General features: G+C 43.6%; 2 protein-coding genes across 5 annotated transcripts; both read left to right on the top strand.

Moving 5' to 3' along the window:
* Positions 1–75: 75 nt before the first annotated feature.
* On the top strand, positions 76–4,485 carry LOC127592140 (phospholipase ABHD3-like). Of its 2 annotated transcripts, XM_052052645.1 has the most exons (10): positions 76–152; positions 224–351; positions 1,005–1,165; positions 1,270–1,452; positions 1,527–1,572; positions 1,750–1,862; positions 1,944–2,117; positions 2,198–2,246; positions 2,968–3,133; positions 3,888–4,485. In XM_052052645.1, exons 2-10 carry the CDS (start codon positions 232–234, stop codon positions 4,082–4,084), a joined length of 1,209 nt encoding a protein of 402 aa, XP_051908605.1. In that variant the 5' UTR covers positions 76–152; positions 224–231; the 3' UTR covers positions 4,085–4,485. The 2 variants fall into 2 exon arrangements, with proteins under 2 accessions (XP_051908605.1, XP_051908604.1); XM_052052644.1 differs by having other exon boundaries at positions 85–351.
* Positions 4,486–5,866: 1,381 nt separating this feature from the next.
* On the top strand, positions 5,867–20,303 carry prkg3 (protein kinase cGMP-dependent 3). Of its 3 annotated transcripts, XM_052052625.1 has the most exons (23): positions 5,867–6,821; positions 7,963–8,047; positions 8,362–8,451; positions 12,560–12,622; positions 12,687–12,813; positions 13,148–13,314; positions 13,573–13,686; positions 14,507–14,612; positions 14,691–14,754; positions 14,890–14,967; positions 15,061–15,149; positions 15,777–15,842; positions 16,339–16,386; positions 16,455–16,496; positions 16,580–16,691; positions 16,778–16,914; positions 17,557–17,646; positions 17,742–17,883; positions 17,972–18,135; positions 19,036–19,152; positions 19,252–19,314; positions 19,875–19,950; positions 20,060–20,303. In XM_052052625.1, the coding sequence occupies exons 3-23, from the start codon at positions 8,364–8,366 to the stop codon at positions 20,144–20,146; spliced, it is 2,040 nt and encodes a 679-aa protein (XP_051908585.1). In that variant the 5' UTR covers positions 5,867–6,821; positions 7,963–8,047; positions 8,362–8,363; the 3' UTR covers positions 20,147–20,303. The 3 variants fall into 3 exon arrangements, with proteins under 3 accessions (XP_051908585.1, XP_051908584.1, XP_051908583.1); XM_052052624.1 differs by lacking the exon at positions 7,963–8,047; XM_052052623.1 differs by lacking the exon at positions 5,867–6,821 and having other exon boundaries at positions 7,601–8,262; positions 8,293–8,451.
* The last annotated feature ends 1,279 nt before the right edge of the window (positions 20,304–21,582 follow it).

The raw sequence follows: 21,582 nt of genomic DNA, 5'->3' as shown, positions 1-21,582 counted from the left end.
AATAATAATAATAGCGATTAAAAACGAAATTTGCAGTATAACCTTGAAACATTAATGACGTAATGTGAGTTGACAAGCAACCCGGAAGTGACTCATTCCGTTCGTCAAGCGGAGGGCGGGTGCCATTGTCCATGTCTAACGGGACGAACTAGGTAGTCTGATTTGAATTCTTTCTCATGTGTCACTTAATCGCTCATTAATTTCGAACTGCTTCATATTGAAGTCGCCGACATGCTATTGGCGCTGCTGGACCTGTGGACGGTCCATTGGGAGTTGGTGTCCAGGGTTGACACCGTACTGCTTTGCTCCCTCACGGCCGCCCTCTGCTACCTTTGGGGCCGCAAGAATCAGGTGAAGCGCCCCAGTCAAGATTTTACAATGAATTCATTTTTTCATATTATTAATTTTGGTTTGAGTTGAGTTAGAAATGACAACATCGGGAGCCTTCTGTTTCTACGCGATTTTCAGTAACGGAATAATAATTACAAGATTTTACAAAATGTATTTAATTTTGCGGTGCACTTACATTATTAAGTAAATCAGATATTGTGTGCATCCATTAAGATATTTCTCTCCAAATTGGTTTGTTATAACATATGATTTCATTTCTATTGATTTATAGGAATTAATTAATTTCATTAAATCATTCCCTGTAGGTGATCCTAGTTAAAATGAGCAATTCCACATATTTTATATGCATTGACTAATGGGTGTATTTATTCAAACCAAACTTATGAAAAATAATGTCATTCATTACGAGATTGATTTATAATAACCCCATCATCGTCAAATATTTTCTCCATAATGGCTGAAAGCTCTGAAGACTTCAGTAGTCTTACCACAGCAGCAAATGTGGCACTTGAAAAGCTGTCGTTCTGCTTATGAACAAAGTCGAACTGGGCTGAGCTGTCCATGAACCCAAAATAATTATGATATAATTATTAGCATGCTTCATTGCTAATTGCGACTCACCGTTTCAGTTCTTCCTGTGCTATTCCCACCAGAGGCCATTGCTGGTGTGCGGCAAGAACTTCCGTGACTTCCTTGAGGAGCACTGTCCCGCGGTGACCGAGACCTTCAGCCCAACCCCGTGGTGCTGGGGAGGCCGTCTTCAAACCGTCCTGTGTTTCCTCATCAAGTCCAGACCGCACGTCGCTTATCGCAAGTAAGGCTCAATCCTCAAATCATCACATTGCACTCATGCGCGGGATTTTTTTTCCCCAAATCTTTTTAAATGAAATAACCGACCTCTGGAAATGTGTCCGACAGCGAGCGTATCCGCACGGCCGACGGCGGTCAGATCTCGCTGGACTGGGAGGACAACGACAGCAGCGCCGCCTACCCGCGAGCGTCCACGCGGCCCACCGTCCTCATCCTGCCGGGGTTGACTGGCAACAGCTCGCAGTCTTACGTGCTGCACGCCGTCAGGCAGGCCGCAGCCCACGGCTACAGGTTGGCAAACAACCGCAGCGCCGTTTATATCTTACCGGCAAGAGTTGAGTCATGCAAATATGTTGCTCTTCTAGATGTGTGGTCTTCAACAACAGAGGCTTCGGCGGGGAGGAGTTACTTGTAAGTCCTCCATAAATTATTACCTGGACTTGCAAGTGTTGGACTGAAAATATTCGAGTTGAGAAAAAAAACAAAATGTTTACTTTGGAATTTTTTCTTATGTTCTGCTATGTCACTTACCAAACAAGGAACCGAATCATAATTAATTCACGTTTGGTGTCTCTGTGCAACCTTCAGACACCGCTCACTTTCTGCGCCGCCAACACGTCCGATCTGGAGCTGGTGGTCCAACATGTGAAAAGCCTCTACCCACAAGCCCCAGTTTTTGCCTTGGGTTTCTCTTTAGGAGGGTAAGTGAACACCCAAAATCATTTTTCCCCTCAATCGCTGCTATAGCAAATCAAGCAAGCCTCGTGTTGTGCCCGTCGCAGCATGTTACTGCTGAACTACCTCGGCCGGAAAGGCGCCGAGTCGGGTTTGGTGGCGGGCCTGACGGTCTCGGTGCCCTGGGACGCGTTCAAGTCGGCGCAAAGCATGGAGGAAGCGCTCAACTGGCTGCTCTTCAACAAACACCTCACGAGAGGACTGTGTCGCGCCGTGCTCAGGTCACTTCGAGTTTTATTCAAGTTTTAAGTTCCGTTTTGAAAAAAAGGGAAGATTTTTCATGTGTTTGTTTATGTTGCAGGCACAGGAAGATGCTGGACAAAGTGGTGGACATCGACCACGTCCTGAAGGTGCGCTGTATGAAGAGTGTTTGGTTATGTAGCTGGAGTAGGGTATGAAAGTCATCATTTTTCGAGAATGAGATTGAATAGAAAATCAATTTCACTTTAAGAAAATGACGTAAATAAGAGAGAGGGAATATTTAACTCATTCACTCCCAAAGACGTTTTTAAACATCTTTTCAGACTTGGTCCAGAATTGGCTGGTACTGAATGAGTTAAAGATGGAAAGTGGCAATATGTTGAAAATAGTCATCTTTTCAATATAGGTCACAATTTTGTAAGCGTTAAATTGAAACATGATAGTCAACATTTTTAAAAGAGAAAAGGTGTAATTGTGTGAAAAAAAAAACACATAAAAAATTTGTTGGAATATGAAAATAGTTGTATTATTTTTATTTATTTATTTATTTATTAGTTTTTCGAATATACCTGTATTTTAATTATGAGAAAATAAAGTCAAAAATGAAAAGAAAAAAAGTACGTTGGAACAGCATGAGAACGGTCATTTGAATTTTAACAGGAAAAAGTTGGCATTTTACAAGAATTAGGTCGCAAAGAAAGTCATGATTAGGTTTTAAAGGGAAGAAAATGAAAATATTTCAAAAATAAAAGGCAAATCTAGACGCAAATAAACCTGCGACCATCGGGAAATAAATTAATCGGAAGTGTGGGGGGGGGGGAGCGTAAGAGTATGACAAAAACTTCCCCAAATGTCATATTTTTGCGTTAGGCGCGCAGCATCCGTGAATTTGACGAGCGCTTCACCGCGCCGCTGTTTGGCTACGAATCGTGCACGGAGTACTACCGCCACGCCAGCCCCGATTGGAAGCTCCAGAGTACCGCCGTGCCCGTCCTGTGCCTCAACGCTGCCGACGACCCCTTTTCCCCGCAATACGGTCAGTTACACAAATATTTCTACCACATGTTCTGTATACAAGGGATACTTTTATATAAGGGCTGATCAAAATGCTAATTGTTTTGAGCAGTATTGTAATCATGACTTCGCAGTTATTCTGTCTGCTTAATATACCATAAATATTTTTTATTGCACCGCTTTTTATAATATGTTATCATGAACGCCCTTTCATCGCTGCGTTCTGGATTTGTGTTCCAGCTATTTTCCTTTTTTTTTTTTTTAAATTACAGCCTTTCCTTGTTGTGCCCTGTTATGTGTAATTTCACCGTCGGCCACAAGGTGGTGTCTAACACAGTAAATGTAAAAGAAGAAGAATGACAACGGGAAGTATTTCAAGTTTAGCCCCCCCAGACGGTATATATCAAGTACAGAATGCAATAATGATGAAGCCCAGTCAACAAACATTGATCCCATTCAAAACACGAGCTCCTCCATTCCAATTTCTTGGTGAACTTTCTTTTCTCGCCTCGATTCAACTTGCTTGCTATTTAAGGCGATTTAAAGGAAGACTTAACTATGCTTTCGCCCCCTGGTGGTAGGTTGACTACTAGTTGCTTGCGAAAGCACTTCATTAGATAAGCGGTAGTGCAAGCATTTTAAATGTCAATGTTGTCGATAAGTGGGTTTAATTAAATTGTTGCAGCCAAAATCATAATTATGATTAAAAGTTGGTTAATTGTGTACTAGATTGGGGTTGAATATGGTTGACATAAGCATGTCTGTGTATGTCGCAGCTTTTCCGTTGAGTGTAGCCAAGGACCTACCCAACGTGGCGCTTGTGGTGACGTCCCACGGTGGGCACATCGCCTTCTTGGAAGGTTTGTTCCCGCGCGGCGCCAGCTACATGGAGCGTGTCTTCAGCCAGTTCGTCCGAGCCGTCTTAGAACAGCCGCAAGATGTCCACCAAGCCTGTGGCCTGGCGTGCAACTGAATGTACAGTGTAGCACACCAAAAAAAAAAAAAAAAACGACCACGCCACAATTTTTTTTTTTGAAGGGGGTTGGGGGAGGAGGGGGCTCAGAACAAACACAATGTAATATGAACCATGTCTACCTCACATGCTCGCTGTCTCGATTTTAGAACTTTGGCTGTTAATCAAGTTGAATGACGTCATGACACCGTCCCACTCACAAATACAATGCAAAGAAAAAATACTTTTAAATATTCTTTTTTTTGTGCGTGTGTTTTCCTGTGAGTCACTCAAGTTATTCACCATCAGCTACTTCAAAATGGCTGCTCTTGAAAGACTGGTTGACTTTTGTTTGGTTTCCTTTTTTTTTCGACGTCGCACGTGTGATTCGACATGTCAAGGCTCAATGACTTATGAGTGGTGCTTCCTAGCCAGTGCGCCACCACATTGCAGATGTGCGGTTGTCATGGCAACAACAGAGTTCCCATTTATGACACTGGCAAAGGGTTCAATCAATGGTCACCAACCTTTTTTATTTATGTGTGTGTGTGTCATGGACCGGTTGAGACAAGTACATACTGTTCACGGACTGGCAACCATTTCTTTTTCATTGCTTTAAATTGCCACTTTGAAAGCGCTGGTAATGACAACAACGATATAGAGTAATTCAACATTTTATTCAAGTTTATTCATTTTATTCTACCGTACAACAAACGTAAAATAAAATAACATAGTGAACTATTCAGAAATGGAGCAATTAGGAAAAATAAATACGCCTTATAATGTAAATCATTTAAATACGATGCTACAATACGACGTTAGCATGATTGCTAATTGCAAATGGGACTGATGAAAAGGTGACACGATTGAGCGTTGCTTCCATCCGGTGGCTGCTAGCTACTTATTAGCGGCTAAACTAGTCATGTTTACGTGGGCAGGCTGTTCGAACTACGCTCGCATTTTAGCTACTGGTTCAAATTATTCAACAGATTTCTTGTGTGGTTTTTGACGATAAAACACGCACAACAACTTCCTCCTCCACGTCGCTCTGGAGAAATCGCGAGGGGAGGAACGTGTCAAAACTGCTTCATCTTCGGAAATCACGTCTGCCCATCAACTGCTCGTTTCAATGTACGTCTATTTCTTCCGATTCCTTTTTGTTTATTGCTGCTTCTTTCATTTATTGGCGGATTCTGTTTATTTCGACTAGTAAACCAATGTTAGGAGGACTCGGATTGGCGAGAGGTGCACACATTTCCCCACCTCTGATGAAGCAAATTTTCTCACAGCTCGCATGTCTGTCTGTGTGCTGCCCGGTCCCAAACGGGCCGCGGCCCCGTACCGGTCCGCGGACCGATAGTTGGGGACCACTGAATTGAATGACCGATCAGAATTTCGTTTCCCAACATCGCCAGCATGTAGAACAGAGAAAATGAGTTCACGTTACAATTAATGTAGTCATTTAAAGTATTTTTTGCATGATAATTGGCAATCCAACCAATATATTACCATGTATAGCATTAAAAAATGTGTAGAAGTAGTAAAAATACTAATTGCATTTTAATAAATTCGTTTTTTTTCTCGATTTTAGTCAATCCTTATGTCTGGATAACAATACAAATTAATCAATAAATAAAATCACAAATGTAAAACCAATCGTTTGATTTGATCAAATGGTAATTTTCCAACCTCCCCATCAGGTAGCACAATTACATCTTAAGTGTGCATTTACCATCCTTCAGCATGGCATACAGAAATCCAGAAGGTGCGATGCGATACGCTGATTTTCTACAAGGTAACACACACACACACACACCATATTACCCCTGAATGTTAAATCCCAACCCTTCCCCCCTGGAAGGCCTTTAATCTGTGTTTGAGGGTCAGCAGTGTCGCTGATTAACCACGGCGACCAATCAATAATTAACTCAAAGCGCCCATAAAACGCCCACGCCCTTTGTCACAACGCTAACCCTTTAGCCTCATTTAGATACGTGTGCCGCCGTACCGCCTGGAAAGGAAATGACTCTTGGTATTTAAAAAAAAAAAACTTCGAGTAATTGGGTAGAAGTAGTCAGTGTTGCGTTCAAGTGCCTATTTAGTGTCGGAAAAAGTAATATTCTGTTTTTGTAATTTTGCTTTTCTGAATGCCTTTTCAGCATTGTTAATTCAATGGCTTTAAAGCCATTTGAGCTGAGCTCAGGACTGCTAATTATACTTTCATTCGTCGACGCCCACGTCACTCATCAGCCCAGGCCCCGCCTCTTAAATACCCAAAGTCACACTTTTTTTTTTCTTAGAAGAAGAGGTTGGAAACCCCATTTGGATCGAATGCACATCTTGTTAAGTAATGCAAAATCTCATTTCATTCGATAAGGTCATCGGTATATTAAACGATTCTACCAATATTCGATAACTGCAGCCCCTCATTTACAGCACTTGATGTTGCTTTTGTTAACACCTCCTGCATCCATTTTCATAGACATCTTCTGCTTCTTCCCCCCCCCCCCTCCTCCTCTTTGTGTTTCCCCCACCTGGAGAGAGGGGAGGAGCGTCAGGTGACGCTAAATGATTCAATGCCAGAGGAGCTGCTGAGATTGACAACCAGGCAGCCAGGCAAAAAAAAAGAAAAAGGCTGCGAAAGAGTCGGATACGAAAGAAAGGAAGTCAAGAGTTGAGAATATTTGGGGATACTAACCCATATGTAGCCTACGTGAGGCCCTCGTCCTGTCTGCTGACCTCCTGTACAAGCCTGCAGGTGAGTGGCCGCTTCCTTCTCCAACATGCACAGAAACGGCCACCAGGTTTAGATCCTCATGCTGCTTCCTAGTCATTAAAAAAAAATCATATACAATATCCTGAATATAAATTATGTTTCTTCCTCATTCAAAAATATATTCATATTTTTTCATATTTTTGTACGTCATAGACTGGCAACCATGGCAGTCATATTTTTGTGGAAATGTTTAGTCAGCAAAGATAAAACAAAGCAAATGTAAGAAACCGACATTTACATGCAATAATGGCAAATACTGTACATTAAGGAGAAAACGACCAAAATGAGGCCAGCAGAATTCAAATAAAAATTTTTTTTTACTTGACTAATGTCTACTGTTAGTTATCAAAAATAAAATATTTGAAAAAAAACACGGTGTTAAAATTCAAATACAACAATATCAGTTTCTTTCCATTTTTTTTAACTTTCATGACAAGGCGTCAGTTTGACCTCAAACAATATGAAAATATCTATCTGTGTGTGTGTGTGTGTGTGTGTGGATAGGAGTGAATGGAATTAAAATCATGTATTTAATTAAATGATGTGAAAGATAATTGTAAAAAGCACTGCAATTTATCCATTTTGTATTTATATTACACTTAATTGAACGGTATTTGTTTTGTTTTTTTCTTCTTTCTTCTTTCTACCTACATTCTTGCTGCTGGAGGCTGTAAATTTCCCCACTGTGGGACAAATAAAGGATATCTTATAACTTCTTATAACTTAATTAAAAAAATGATATATAAAAACAATACCAGCAGAAAAAAAGTTTGCTCGTGATTTTACATCATATTTTGAAGTTTGACGTAAAATATGACAAAAATGGAGCTCATTCCTGTTAGGTGGCCAAATATGATAACGAAAAAAATAATTGCTTCTTTAATTCCATCCAGGTATTTTCGAAGCCTAAATGATTTCATTTTCCAAATTGTGCACATTTTCAGCCACGTGTGTGTGTGCCTGCACGCGTACCAGTGCCAGCAATAAAACACCGCGGGGTCAGCTTGACTTCTAGTTGTGCGTTTTTCAAAAGTAACACAATCAACGTGTCTATCAATGTCTTGCTTTTGTCCCTCTATTTTCTTCTCGCTTCTTCAAAAAGCAACTTTTTCTGCCCCGCCAGCCCTTTATTCCCTTCCTGGGATTTTTAACAGCTCGCCTTGTGACAGATGTTGAACTTCCAGAGGGTGTGGCGCCTGTAGCCGACGGTATGCCGCCGCCGCTGTCAAGCTAATGCAAACAGTTGATCCAACTTTCCCGACCTGTCTGATGTTATTTGCGCGGTGTCGGAAATTGAGCCTCATCAAACTGCAGGAAACAAAGAGTAGCTCATTAGCCGACGCAGGCAGGATGTGTGACAGTGTTCCCATGGCCCACCCCCGTTGACCTCCCGTGGCAAGTGTGCATTATTCAGCGGGGGGCGGTGGGTGCTCACGCTGGGCGCTGACGACAGAGCGCAGGGCATGCAGGCGGTTGAGTTGAGCCGATTGGCTTGTCATTGTTGCGCTCGCCGTGCGTGCAGGGATGGAGAAGCAAATGGAGGAGCTGAGGCAGCAGCTGGAGAAGCAATGTGTCATCAACAAGGAGCTGCAGAGGCAAAATAAAGACTTGGGTCTGTACAAGGCACATTTAAAAGCAATTTGTGACTCACTTGTTTTTGTCAATGGATTGATTTTTCTCCTCATCCCACTTTATGTATACATATATTCTTTTTCTACAGTTTTCTTTTGTGTGTTCACAGACATATACTTCTTTTCTCGTCATTTTCTAATCTTTTTTACAAATTTTAGTTGTTATCATTTGGTAACATTTTCATTGAAATTTGGTTTGGTTTTCAAAATTGTTGATTTCAAAAACGTAGCTGAAAAATAAATTCAACATTTCCAATTTGGAATTTTTAAAATTTGAGATGTTTTTGAAATTCTTCGATTTGTTTATTTTTGTACTTAAGTTTTTTTCAATTATTAATGGCTATTTTAATTGAGATTCCATCCATCCATCCATCCATCATCTACCGCTTATCTGGGGCCGGGTCGCGGGGGCAACAGCTTTAGCAGGGAAGCCCAGACTTCCCTCTCCCTAGCTACTTCTTCCAGCTCTCCCCGGGGGATCCCGAGTCGTTCCCAGGCAAGCTGGGTGACATGGTCTCTCCAGCGTGTCCTGGGTCTTCCTCGGGGTCTCCTCCCGGTGGGACATGACCGGAACACCTCACCGGGGAGGCGCTCAGGGGGCATCCGAATCAGATGCCCAAGCCACCTCATCTGGCTCCTCTCGATGTGGAGGAGAAGCAGCTCGACTCTGAGCCCCTCCCGGATGACTGAGCTTCTCACCTTATCTCTAAGGGAGAGCCCGGACACCCTGCGGAGAAAACTCATTTCGGCCGCTTGTATCCGGGATCTCGTTCTTTCGGTCACGACCGATAGCTCGTGACCATAGGTGAGGGTTGGGACATAGATCGACCGGTAAATTGAGAGCTTCGCCCTTTGGCTCAGCTCCTTCTTCACCACGACAGACCGATACAACGTCCGCATCACAGCAGACGCTGCACCGATCCGCCTGTCGATCTCCCGCTCCCTCCTACCCCCACTCGTGAACAAGACCCCAAGATATTTGAACTCCTCCACTTGGGGCAAGATCTACTCCCCGACCCGTAGGGGGCACTCCAGCCTTTTCCGACTGAGGACCATGGTTTCAGATTTGGAGGTGCTGATTTTCATCCCAACCGCTTCACACTCGGCTGCGAAACGCTCCAGTGAGAGTTGGAGAGCCCCGTTTGAAGGAGCCAACAGCACCACATCATCTGCAAAAAGCAGGGATGCAATACTGAGGCCCCCAAAACGGACCCCCTCAACGCTTCGGCTGCGCCTAGAAATTCTGTCCATAAAGGTTATGAACAGAATCGGCGGCAAAGGGCAGCCTTGGCGGAGTCCTACCCCCACTGGAAACGATTCTGACTTACTGCCGGCAATGCGAACCAAACTCTGACATCGGTGGTATAGTGACCGAACAGCCCGTATTAGGGGGTTCGGTACCCCATACCCACGAAGCACCCCCCAGAGAACTCCCCGAGGGACACGGTCAAACGCCTTCTCCAAGTCCACAAAACACATGTAGACTGGTTGGGCGAATTCCCACATACCCTCAAGGACCCTGCTAAGGGTGTAGAGCTGGTCCACTGTTCCACGGCCGGGACGAAAACCACACTGCTCCTCCTCAATCTGAGGCTCGACTTCTTGACGGACCCTCCTCTCCAGCACCCCTGAATAGACCTTACCAGGGAGGCTGAGGAGTGTGATCCCTCTGTAGTTGGAACACACTCTCTGGTCCCCCTTTTTAAAAAGAGGGACTACCACCCCGGTCTGCCAATCCAGAGGCACTCTCCCTGTTGACCACGCGATGTTGCAGAGGCGTGTCAACCAGGACAGCCCCACAACATCCAGAGCCCTGAGGAACTCCGGGCGGATCTCATCCACCCCTGGGGCCTTGCCACCGAGGAGCTTTTTAACCACATCGGTGACTTCAGCCACAGAGATAGGAGAGCCCACCTCAGAGTCCCCAGGCTCTGCTTCCTCCAAGGAAGACGTGTTGGTGGAGTTGAGGAGGTCTTCGAAGTACTCTGCCCACCTGTTCACAACGTCCCGAGTCGAAGTCAGCAGCGCCCCATCCCCACTGTACACAGTGTTAATGGTGCACTGCTTCCCCCTCCTGAGACGTCGGATGGTGGACCAGAATTTCCTCGAAGCCGTCCGGAAGTCGGCTTCCATGTCCTCACCAAACTCTTCCCACGCTCGGGTTTTTGCCTCGGCGACCACCGAAGCTGCGTTCCGCTTGGCCAGTCGATACCTGTCAGCTGCCTCTGGGGTCCCACAGGCCATGAAGGCTCGATAGGACTCCTTCTTCAGCTTGACGGCATCCCTTACTGCTGGTGTCCACCAGCGAGTACGGGGGTTGCCGCCACGACAGGCACCAACCACCTTACGGCCACAACTCAGATTGGCCGCCTCAACAATAGAGGCACGGAACATGGTCCACTCGGGCTCAATGTCCCCCGCCTTCCGCGGAACATGGGAAAAGCTCTGTCGGAGGTGGGAGTTGAAACTCCTTCTGACAGGGGATTCCGCCAGACGCTCCCAACAAACCCTCACGATACGTTTGGGTCTGCCAGGGCGGACCGGCATCTTCCCCCACCATCGGAGCCTACTCACCACACCAGGTGGTGATCAGTTGACAGCTCCGCCCCTCTCTTCACCCGAGTGTCCAGAACATGCGGCCGCAAATCCGATGATACAACTACAAACTCGATCATCGAATTGCGGCCTAGGGTGTCCTGGTGCCAAGTGCACATATGGACACCCTTATGCTTGAACAAGGTGTTTGTTATGGACAATCCGTGATGAGCACAGAAGTCCAATAACAAAACACCACTCGGGTTCTGATCGGGGGGGCCGTTCCTCCCAATCACGCCCCTCCAGGTCTCACTGTCATTGCCCACGTGAGCATTGAAGTCCCCCAGCAGAACAAGGGAGTCCCCAGCAGGAGTACTCTCCAGCACACCCTACAAGGACTCCAAAAAGGGTGGGTATGCTGAGCTGCTGTTTGGTGCATATGCACAAACAACAGTCAGGACCCGTCCACCCACCCGAAGGCGGAGGGAGGCAACCCTCTCGTCTACCGGTGTGAACCCCAATGTACAGGCACTGAACCGGGGGGCAATGAGTATGCCCACACCTGCTCTGCGCCTCTCACCGTGAGCAACTCCAGAGTGGAAGAGAGTCCAACCCCTTTCGAGAGAACTGGTACCAGAACCCAGGCTGTGTGTGGAGGCAAGTCCGACTATATCCAGTCGGAAATTCTCTGCCTCACACACCAGCTCGGGCTCCTTCCCTGCCAGAGAGGTGACATTCCATGTCCCAAGAGCTAGCTTCTGCAGCCGAGGATCGGACCGCCAGGGTCCCCGCCTTTGGCTGCCGCCCAGCTCACATTGCACCCGACCGCTTTGGCCCCTCTCATGGGTGGTGAGCCCATGGGAAGGGGGACCCACGTTGCCTCTTCGGGCTTTGCCCGGCCGGGCCCCATGGGTGTAGGCCCGGCCACCAGGCGCTTGCCAACGAGCCCCACCTCCAGGCCTGGCTCCAGAGGGGGGCCCCGGTGACCCGCGTCCGGGCAAGGGAAACCTAGATCCATTTATCGCAATCATCATTGGGGTCTTTGAGCCGTGCTTTGTCTGGCCCCTCACCTAGAACCATAAAGCCCCAGACAACTTAGCTTCTAGGATCATTGGGACACACAAACCCCTCCACCACGGTAAGGTGACGACTCACGGAGGGGTAGTTGAGATTCAATTTTTCCAATTTTAGTCACCTTTTATTTTGTGTATTTTCCTCTTTTTAGTTTGTACTTTTTAAAAATTCATTCATCATTATTTTGTTGTTGTTTTCTAATTTATTTTTATTTTATTTTATTTTATTTTCTAATAAAACAGTTTTGTCATGGTTACACTTTTAAAGGTTCGATGATTTCACTTTTAAATGTGTCACTATTTTGCCATTTAAAACAAATACACATTTTTTGTTGTATTAATTTTTTTGCAGCTTTTTGAAGTAATTGTTTTTCAAATTTTACACGTTTAATGTATTACATTGGCATTTTTTGAACATTTCTTAATTTATTCAGTCATGAATTTGTCTTTTTTTTTCCTCTTCTTTTTCTTGTCCTCTTAGAGCAACGTCTGCAGGAGAAAGAGAAACTCCTTCAGGAGCTACACGCTCAATACCACGACCTCGGTAAGCGCCTGATGGGCTCTGAAACTGACAAGCTGGCCGCTAACTCTCCCAAAATGATTTCCAGAGTTTCCACCTCCGAGTGGCGCTGAGATCGAACCCGAGTTCAGGAAAAGTCGCGCTGCCGTCATCGCGCCGGAACCCATCCCGGAGACGCTCGTTATCAGGAAGTCCAGAGTCAAGAAAACCGACAGGTCAGCCTTCAATCCACTCAATGCCACATTATGTCATTCCAGTCAACTATTTAGCGTTTTCCAACTTTTATGGAACCAAAGCATCCCTTTTCACATAAAAACAAAAATCAGGTCACAAAAAATATATATATTGTATATATGTGAATGCTAAAATAAAAAATCTATCTCAGTTGACTCACAAGTTCACAAAGTTCTTCTTCTGTGGTGTGACTTGGCAACAGACAACTGCCATCTAGTGGAAGAGAAGCGTTCTGCTACTGCTACTACTCAAACAGTCATGTTGCTTTTGTCTGTGTGTGTGTGTGTGTGTGTGTGTGTGTGTGTGGGTGTCCAGCGAGACCAACCTCATCGTGAAAGCAATCCAGAAGAACGACTTCCTGAGCCGGCTGGACGATGAGCAAATCGCCATGATGGTGGACCTCCTGGAAACGTCCAAAGTCAGCCGCGGGGGCGAGGTCATCAAGGAAGGATCCGAAGGGGACAGCATGTACATCGTGGCAGGTGTGAGTGCGCGAACGATTCATCGATAACCAATCCATTATCTAATTGAGAATTACACTGGGCAACAGTGAATCAAATTTAAGCGACGGATCAATCGGTTCGTAAAATAATCATTCGTTGCCGTTGTCACATTATAGTAACATAACAATTTACAGGTATTAACCGGCGGCCATTTATGGTGAGGCATGCGTTTGCGCTTTCCATGATGGTGGACAACCTTACCGATGAGAACGATGCATCTTGTGTTTCTCCTGATAGCCGGCGAGCTCCTCGTCACCCAAGCGGGCCGCGACCTCCGAACCCTGAGCATCGGCGACGTCTTCGGGGAGTTGGCGATCCTGTACAACTGCAAACGAACGGCCACGGTTAAAGGTCAGCACCGACACCCCCCCCCCCCCTCCTCCAGTCCTTCAGGGAATTTCTTTGTCTTGAGATAATGGCAAGCACGCTTCACACCCTCAACCGCTAGATGGCGTCAGCCAACTTGACACTACAGTGAAACTCCTCTATAACAAAATCATGTTTGCAGAAAGACATTTTTCACAACAGGGGTTTTTTCACTGTAGCAAATTTAATCTCAGATGTCAACATGCATCTGACCTCTACTGAAAGAATCAGTAGAGGTCGCTGTTGGATTAGACTTCGTTGTAGTGAATCTCGTCGTGAGGAGAGTTTTTCACACAAGGGGGAATTTTACCCATGTCGGTTCGTTGTAGAGGAGTTTCACTGTATCCACTTGACATTAATTCACATTAGTTTCCTTGCAGTAGAAGGAAAGCACCACTTGATGGTGCAATTGCGCCACATGCTGCTTTATCAACTGACCATGAACACCGCAGAAGAACCGTTTTTTATATATATATAATTGAGTGCAATTTGTCTTGTGAAAAAAAAAAAGTATTTCGGTGTGGCTTTCGGCGTATTTGAGATATTTGCCATAGTTGAGAGAGTGTGTGAAATAAGGTCTACCTAATGTTGTTGCCACAAACTTGAATCACACAGCGGACAGGATGGTAAATTATTTAGCGTTCACGCCTTTGGCTTTCATCTTTATTCTGCTCGCGTATTTTTTTTTTCTTGCTTTCGTAAATCAATACAGCACGAAAAGTCCATGAATAAAAGCAACAAGATTCAGACCCAGGAGATCTCAAAAGAGTATTTATTATGTGTTGTTTTTTGCTTTTGCATGCAGCCAAAACTGAGGTGCGTCTGTGGTGCATGGAGAGACAGACCTACAGGACCATCATCACCAACAAATCCAAGAAAAAACGAGAGGAGCTCCTGGGCTTCTTGAAGACGTGCGTCCACCGTAGTTCCCACTCAAACTGCGTCTCATCCAGTGCTGAGTTCATTTATTTTTATTTTTATTTTTTAAGGTCTCGGACTCTGAAGGACCTGAATGATGTCCAGTTATCCAAAATCATTGACTCCATGGAGGAGGTGTGTAGCCCTCTTGTTTTTGTTACCTGAAATACATTTTAACAGTTGCTGGGGGGTTTTGGTTTGTTTGTTTTGTTTTGTTTTTTCGAGATTTTCACACGTGGCATGTTTGCTTTGTGACCATCCCGTTGTTAGGTGAAGTACCAGAACAAAGATGTCATTGTCCGAGAGGGAGCGGAAGCAAACACGTTCTATATTATTCTTAAAGGAGAGGTATTATTATTATCATGAATTTATTGTATGGTACTGTATATTTGTGCTGTATACAGAGTATATGTTGACACTGTGTGTTTTCCTTCCCATCAGGTACTGGTGACGAAAAGTGTCAACGGGCTTCAGAAGCAGATTCGACGGATGGGGAAGGGCGAGCATTTTGGGGAACAGGCCCTCATACGGTAACCATAGCGACGTCTTACACTCCCAAGGACAGTGGTGTGCACCATTCACTCTTCTGTTCTCTCCCTAAACACACACACACACACACACACACACACACACACACAGAAACATATATCAGAAGGTATCTCCAGCTAAAGCCTTATGATGTCGTTTTTGTTCATTTAGACGACAGTACGGATTTTGTAGCGCATGTTACGTATGCACGACATCGCTCTCCTTCGCAAAATATTCCAAAAGGCACCACATGTAATGGATGTCATCAATTTAAAGCACTTTAACCCTTTCAGGCACAGCGGCCACTTCAGTGGACAGCCTATCATGTGATCAGGTGGCAGTAAAAATGATAACAGAAAGAACTTTATTTGAATTTGTTAAATCTGTTATACAATTTTTTTTAATGGTATTCATTGTGTTGTCCACAACTTTGCCACTCATAGTTTGCTGTTTTGTGTGTGTTTGCAACGCTGGAATAAAGCACATTCACATTGTCATGGAAACAGAGACAGTAACCTGCTGCCTGCTACGTTACTGCAGTCCTTGCATTTGTTTTCCAGGTCGGACAAGTGAATTATGAGTACCATAACAATTAAATTTCTCCTTTTTTTTTTTTTTGTATACTGCAGTGAAGTGTTAAGAACGGCCACCTGCACTGCTGACGGCCCAGTGACTTGCTTCTCTATCGACAAAGAGTAAGTCCAGATGAGAAAAGATGTGGGCCCGGAACATATCCCCCACGATATATGAGAGTTTACTTTAATTATTGTAATCCAGAGGTGCCTTGAGATACAAGTGCCCCGACTTGTACCTATCAAGCTAAACAGGGAGAATTACACCTCGTGCATTTAAAAGAGCCCAACAACTGCCTATAGGAAGGCCTTGCTAGCTTAATGCTAATTGGCGTCCATGTTGCGCTTCTTTTGGCAACGGCTTTAATGCAGACAGACAACAAAACCGTACCCAGTCATATACTCTTAGTCCTCTGCGTCGAACAACCGGTATTAGTGCCGCACTGATGAGCTCATACGGGAGTTGAAACGCGGAAAGTTGATTGGAGTGTTCTGACCTCATATCTCAAGGCACCGCTGCGCTGACATTACCACAACAGACTAATTATGTCCAAATACTTTTTATCTATCTCATTTGTTTTCCATGTCATTTGCTTATTTCTGAATCCTCTCCTTCAAGGGTGTTTGAGGAGACAATCCCAGTCGAGCACTTGGAGCTATTTGATGAGTATGCTCTGTTTCTTTATCGTCCGTCTTGTGAAAAATGTTGAATTTCACACCTGTCTTCATCATCAGCTCCAAGATGCTGCAGGAGGCACAGGCTCCAGAAAATTCCAGGTGAGAGGCAAGGTCGTTTTTTTTGGCTAACAAACCGCTGTCCCTGAAAGGGTTAATCAAATGCAATTCTTTGTCCACGATAGCCCCAAGGCCACTCTGAGATTTAAGGACCTGGTCCCGGTGTTGTACCAGGAGGGCCGCTACCAAGGGGACCCAGTCACCCTCGGAGTCGGAGGGTTTGGCCGCGTGGGACTGGTACCTTGACTGGCCTTGCGACAAATACTGGATTGGGATCATAATCGCCAGAACTGAAGCTTTGTCTTTTTTCTTTGTTTCTGAAGATGACCACGTTGAACCATGGAAAGTATTACGCCGTGAAACGAGTGAGTAAGAAGCACATTGTTGCCAAGAGACAGGAGGAGCACATGTTGTTTGAAAAGAAGATCCTCAAGGCCATCCAGTGCGACTTCATTGTCAGGTAAAGTCAAGTCAGGCAGAAACAGAGATAATTGCTGTACCTGTGAAAGGCCTGAGAACTACTGGAGATGAAACTTTTTTTGCATTTAGCTAGTTGGCTAGCTCTCCCTGTATCGTGCTTTTGGATAGTCCACTGGCATGGTCACTTTAGAGCGCCTCGTTGATGACCCCGAATGTGTACAGGTCACGGTGAGAAAGGCAGAAGCAACAAGACAGGAAAAGGATGGGAGTGTAATTTCACAGACTTCACCAGGGCTCTGGTTTGGTGTAGCTACTTAGAGCACCTCGTTGTTGGCCATGAGTGCATGCATACGGCTGTGAGGAAAGGTGAAAGCACCAGGAAGGGAAGAGAGGGAAAAATTAAAATCCAGCTTGGCAGCCAGCATGTGAAGTCAGGCTTCAGACTGGCATGGTTACTTTAGAGCGCTTCGTTGTCAGCCATGAGTGTGTGCACATCAATGAGAGAAGGCTGAAGAACAAGGTTTTGGGTTCGTTTTCATCATTTGGAAGCATCATATGACACATCTGGTGATTAACAAAAAATTAAATTAGAAAAGATTGTGAATTTCTCTCGTGTAAAACATTGTACGCCGACTTTAAAAATGAAGTGTCGTGTGTTCAAATTTTGTCTTTTTTTTTGTAGGCTACACGCTGCCTTCAAAGACACTCGTTACATTTACATGGTGATGGAGTTCTGCGGTGGCGGGGAAATCTGGACCAAACTCAAAGAAGTGTGAGGGGAAAAAAAACACAATCAATCATATGCTGTATGTATTGATGCTCCGGTAACCAAACAGACCCCCCCCGCAATCTGTATTTGCTGGTCAGAGGGCGTTTTGACGAGCAGATTGCCATTTTCTGCACGGCGTGCGTGGTGGAGGCTTATGCCTACCTCCACAAAAAGAGCATCATGTACCGAGACCTCAAGCCCGAGAACCTCATGTTGGACGTGCGCGGCTACGTCAAACTGGTCGGTTCTGTTCCACCAACAACATGCCATCAATTTCTGCTCACTTTCATATTATATTTATCCCATGGATTTTATTCATCCCACGCAGGTGGACTTTGGTTTTGCCAGAGAGTTAGTGCGCGGTGAAAAGACGTACTCCTTTGTTGGTACTCCTGAATACATGGCCCCTGAGATCATCAAGAATCAGGGACACGACTTTGCTGTTGACTTCTGGTCACTGGGCATCCTTATCTACGAGCTACTGGTCGGAAGGTACAGTGGGGGGGGGGGGGTGGACTCCTCCAACTAAAGCCTTGATTTTGTAGTTGCATATAGTTGACACAACATGGGAGTAAACGCACTTAAAATGGAGAGCACCATGCTTCTCGCATAGACTGTACACATTCATGAACCCATGTTACATAGGCGATCATATTCCAAAGTTCGTTCATGAGAAATTAGACTACACCAGAAAAAAGCTGTATAAAAAAATACATAAAAAAACATCAGTGATTACAACATCAAGATTCCACGAAGTGGCTTTAAAGAAACACTTTTTAGCGATTTAGCACAAGCATCAGGATAATTATAATTTGGGAGTTATTTTTCACTTTTGCTTTTGAAATGTTGTTAGTTTTAATTAGTTGTCAGGACAGGGAGTTTTTTCAAAAAACTGTTTTAATTATTTTTAGAAATGTTAGTTTTTTTTTCAATGGTCTTGTACCTGTGTGCAAGATTTTTAAAAAAACGCACCTTGCTAAGTGTTGATTCGTAAAAATTCAACAAAAATATTATTTTAAAACATTTTGCACACTGAAAATTAATAAATGAAACCATATTTATGTATACAAATAAATCATAGAAAACATTTTAATGTTTTCCATTTTTCTTATTTAAAATATTTTTCAACTTTTACTCATGTAAACAAACCACATTCTCGATCGAGTAAGCACCGTGTTCTATTGATTCAACTGTTATTTATCATGTTCGTTTCCGATCATTTTAAACAAGTATTTATTATTTTACATTTATTATTGGACAGCACAAACTGTACAAAATCGAGGTGACTTCAGTTAGCAGTCTGCATCGCAAAAAAATAAATAAATAAAAACTCGTATGCAGTCTGCATTAGTCTCTTTCTCTTTGCATGTTTTATTCACGGGAACCATCAAGTCCTCCCTTTTCGAGCTCGGAGCCTCAGAAGATTTATGCCAAGATCCTAGACGGTGTGCTGAAGTATCCTCCCTACCTAAGCGAGGCGGCGAAGTCCATCATCAGTAAACTGTGCAGGTAAGACCGACACCACAGGGAGTGTTCAATTTTTTAAAAAATTATAAAAATGGCTGCTATTATTTATTTATTGATGCGTTGATGTTGTTACTGTTGCAGACCACGGCCCGGTCAGAGGTTGGGAAACACCAAGAATGGCATCAAAGATGTCCGACATCACAGGTCACCGCGCAAAGAAATCTGTCATGTAGTCGTAATGTTTTTCAACATAACAGCCATTATTCCATCTTCGAGTTTGCTGTCAAACTAAACATCACGCCGAGAGAATTACCGTATTTTCCACACAATCAGGCGCTTTGGAGTGTAAGGCGCATAGAAGCTACAATAGTGGCTGCTGTTGCGCTGTGCATCCACTAGATGGAGCCACACTAAAGGGAATTCTATACGATACAATCAGCATTATTTCTATGGAGCCTCCACAACCCCTGCAGCCGTAACAATAAAAATTGGTCTCAAACACGGACATGAAACATATAAATAGAAATAGCAGATCGGATTAGAGGGTGCTCTGTCCGCTTTTGAGAAAATGGAATGCTTTTAGGTGCGCCTTATAGTGTGGAAAATACGGTTCATGTTATATTTGAAAAACAACCACATCGCTTTTGCTTCCAAGTCTGCGTACTTACCGTAATATGAACACATAATGCAGGAAAATCCTTGAGTCTCTATGTTTGACGTGAAAGTTCATGCACACATCAAGGCTAATGTCTTTTTGCCCGCAGGTGGTTCAGTAATATGAACTGGCACAAGTTGCGCATGGCTCAGCTAGATGCGCCCACCGTCCGCCTCATACGCAAGGTGAGTTCTTTACGCATCCGTATGGAAAAAAACGCCAGAACATGCGCTCTTATGTGTCATGCTTCCGGTTCTAAGTCTTTTGTATTTATTTATTTTTTGTCACCTTCAGGGCCCTTGCTACATCAATTTTGACCGCTTCCCTCAGGACCAGACCAAGACAGAGGAGGAGTTCTCAGGTTGGGACCGAGACTTCTAACCTGCAAAGAGACTGCACACGTCAGCCCCCCAAGACAACTCTGGGGAAAAATACTCAAAGCGCAACATACCCATAGGCATATATTCTTTATCCACTACAAAGAATTATTAATATTACTTCCGTACTGAGGAGCTGAGAACCTCTCCATGTACAGTATATATATATATATATATATATATATATATATATATATATATATATATATATATATATATATATATATATATATATATATATCCCACATGCTTTAAGAACATTGAAGCTGAATAAAACCTTCTCAATCCAGAAATGGGAGGATGGCACCGTGGCCGACTGGTTAGCACGTCCGTCTCACAATGGGTTCGATTCCGGGCCCTGGCCTTCCTGTGGGGAATTTTCATGTTCTCAAAATCGGGAAATTGCATCGAGTCGAGGTTTGAGTGAATGGTGACATCCCTAGTCAAGCGATCTTTAACACTGGTCTTTTTTTCTAAGTCTTTTATTCACGGTGACGAAACTCGGACAATCCTGCAGAATGCGATTTTGCCATCACATGCTAAATTACTACTTGAACGATGAGTTTTTTTTGTATTGTTGTCCTCTTTTGTGTATAGAGTATTTTCATAGCTGTCGCATAACTAAGGAAGGTATTTGATGAAAGAAACCTGTCAATTTTTAAAGTAAACTGCTTAATTTAATTTAAATGTAATAGACATCTTGCGCTTAATTTTATCTTTCATTATTGATTACAATTTTTTTGTTTTAGTTTTTCAGTTTCGAATTTTAATCTATAATCTTTCATTTGTAATCCGAATTTTGCACTTTCATTTTCAAAGTATAATTAAAAATTTGTTTTCCTTTGTATTTTTTCATGAATGTTTACAAGGTAATTTTGATGTTTAATGACATTTTCTGATGTAATTTCTATGGGGTGAAATTTTATTTTAATGTAAATTTATTTCATGTTTCATTTTATGCAATTGAATTTTACCTAAAGGTCATTTTTGGGGGGTTTAATTACATTTTAAAATGTATCTTATTGTAATCCCTGAAGGGAAGTGCTGGCTTTTGTATTATTGTGGCCCAGCACAGACACGTAAACGCCTCATTTCCCCCACTCAATGCAAAAACACAGATAAAGTGAAATTAAAACAACAGCCTGCCTTATCAGAAGAATTGGTCACTATGGCAACCGTGTTTTAAAGTAATGAGAGGAAAAACGGCTGGATATTCAAGGTTGTCTTTAGATTTTATTTGGTTTTTTTAATTAGTTTTAGTTTTATCCTTTGGTTCGTCAATTCACTTAGTTTGAATGAATTTTAGAGCCTACTACTTGGTTTTATTTTGGGGAAAATGCCTAGTTTTAGTTTTTCAAATGTTTTGTTTTGGATATTTCATTTATTTTCCTTACCTTACAGTCCTTGGTGCGCACGAAATGAGTCAATCCTCCAAATTTT

Source organism: Hippocampus zosterae, chromosome 19 (assembly GCF_025434085.1).
Source record: "Hippocampus zosterae strain Florida chromosome 19, ASM2543408v3, whole genome shotgun sequence".
NCBI classification, from domain to species: domain Eukaryota; kingdom Metazoa; phylum Chordata; class Actinopteri; order Syngnathiformes; family Syngnathidae; genus Hippocampus; species Hippocampus zosterae.
The sequence above is the reverse complement of the archived record's forward strand: the minus strand, read 5'-3'. Positions and strand labels throughout refer to the sequence as shown.

Bases quoted from the DNA above. Each gene is read 5' to 3' on its own strand.
- LOC127592140 (XM_052052645.1), top strand. From the start codon at position 232: ATGCTATTGGCGCTGCTGGACCTGTGGACGGTCCATTGGGAGTTGGTG. The intron at 352-1,004 runs GTGAAGCGCCCC...TATTCCCACCAG, and splicing joins TTTGGGGCCGCAAGAATCAG to AGGCCATTGCTGGTGTGCGG. The intron at 3,134-3,887 runs GTCAGTTACACA...TGTATGTCGCAG, and splicing joins CCCCTTTTCCCCGCAATACG to CTTTTCCGTTGAGTGTAGCC.
- prkg3 (XM_052052624.1), top strand. From the start codon at position 8,364: ATGGAGAAGCAAATGGAGGAGCTGAGGCAGCAGCTGGAGAAGCAATGT. The intron at 12,623-12,686 runs GTAAGCGCCTGA...AATGATTTCCAG, and splicing joins CGCTCAATACCACGACCTCG to AGTTTCCACCTCCGAGTGGC. The intron at 13,687-14,506 runs GTCAGCACCGAC...TTTTGCATGCAG, and splicing joins ACGAACGGCCACGGTTAAAG to CCAAAACTGAGGTGCGTCTG.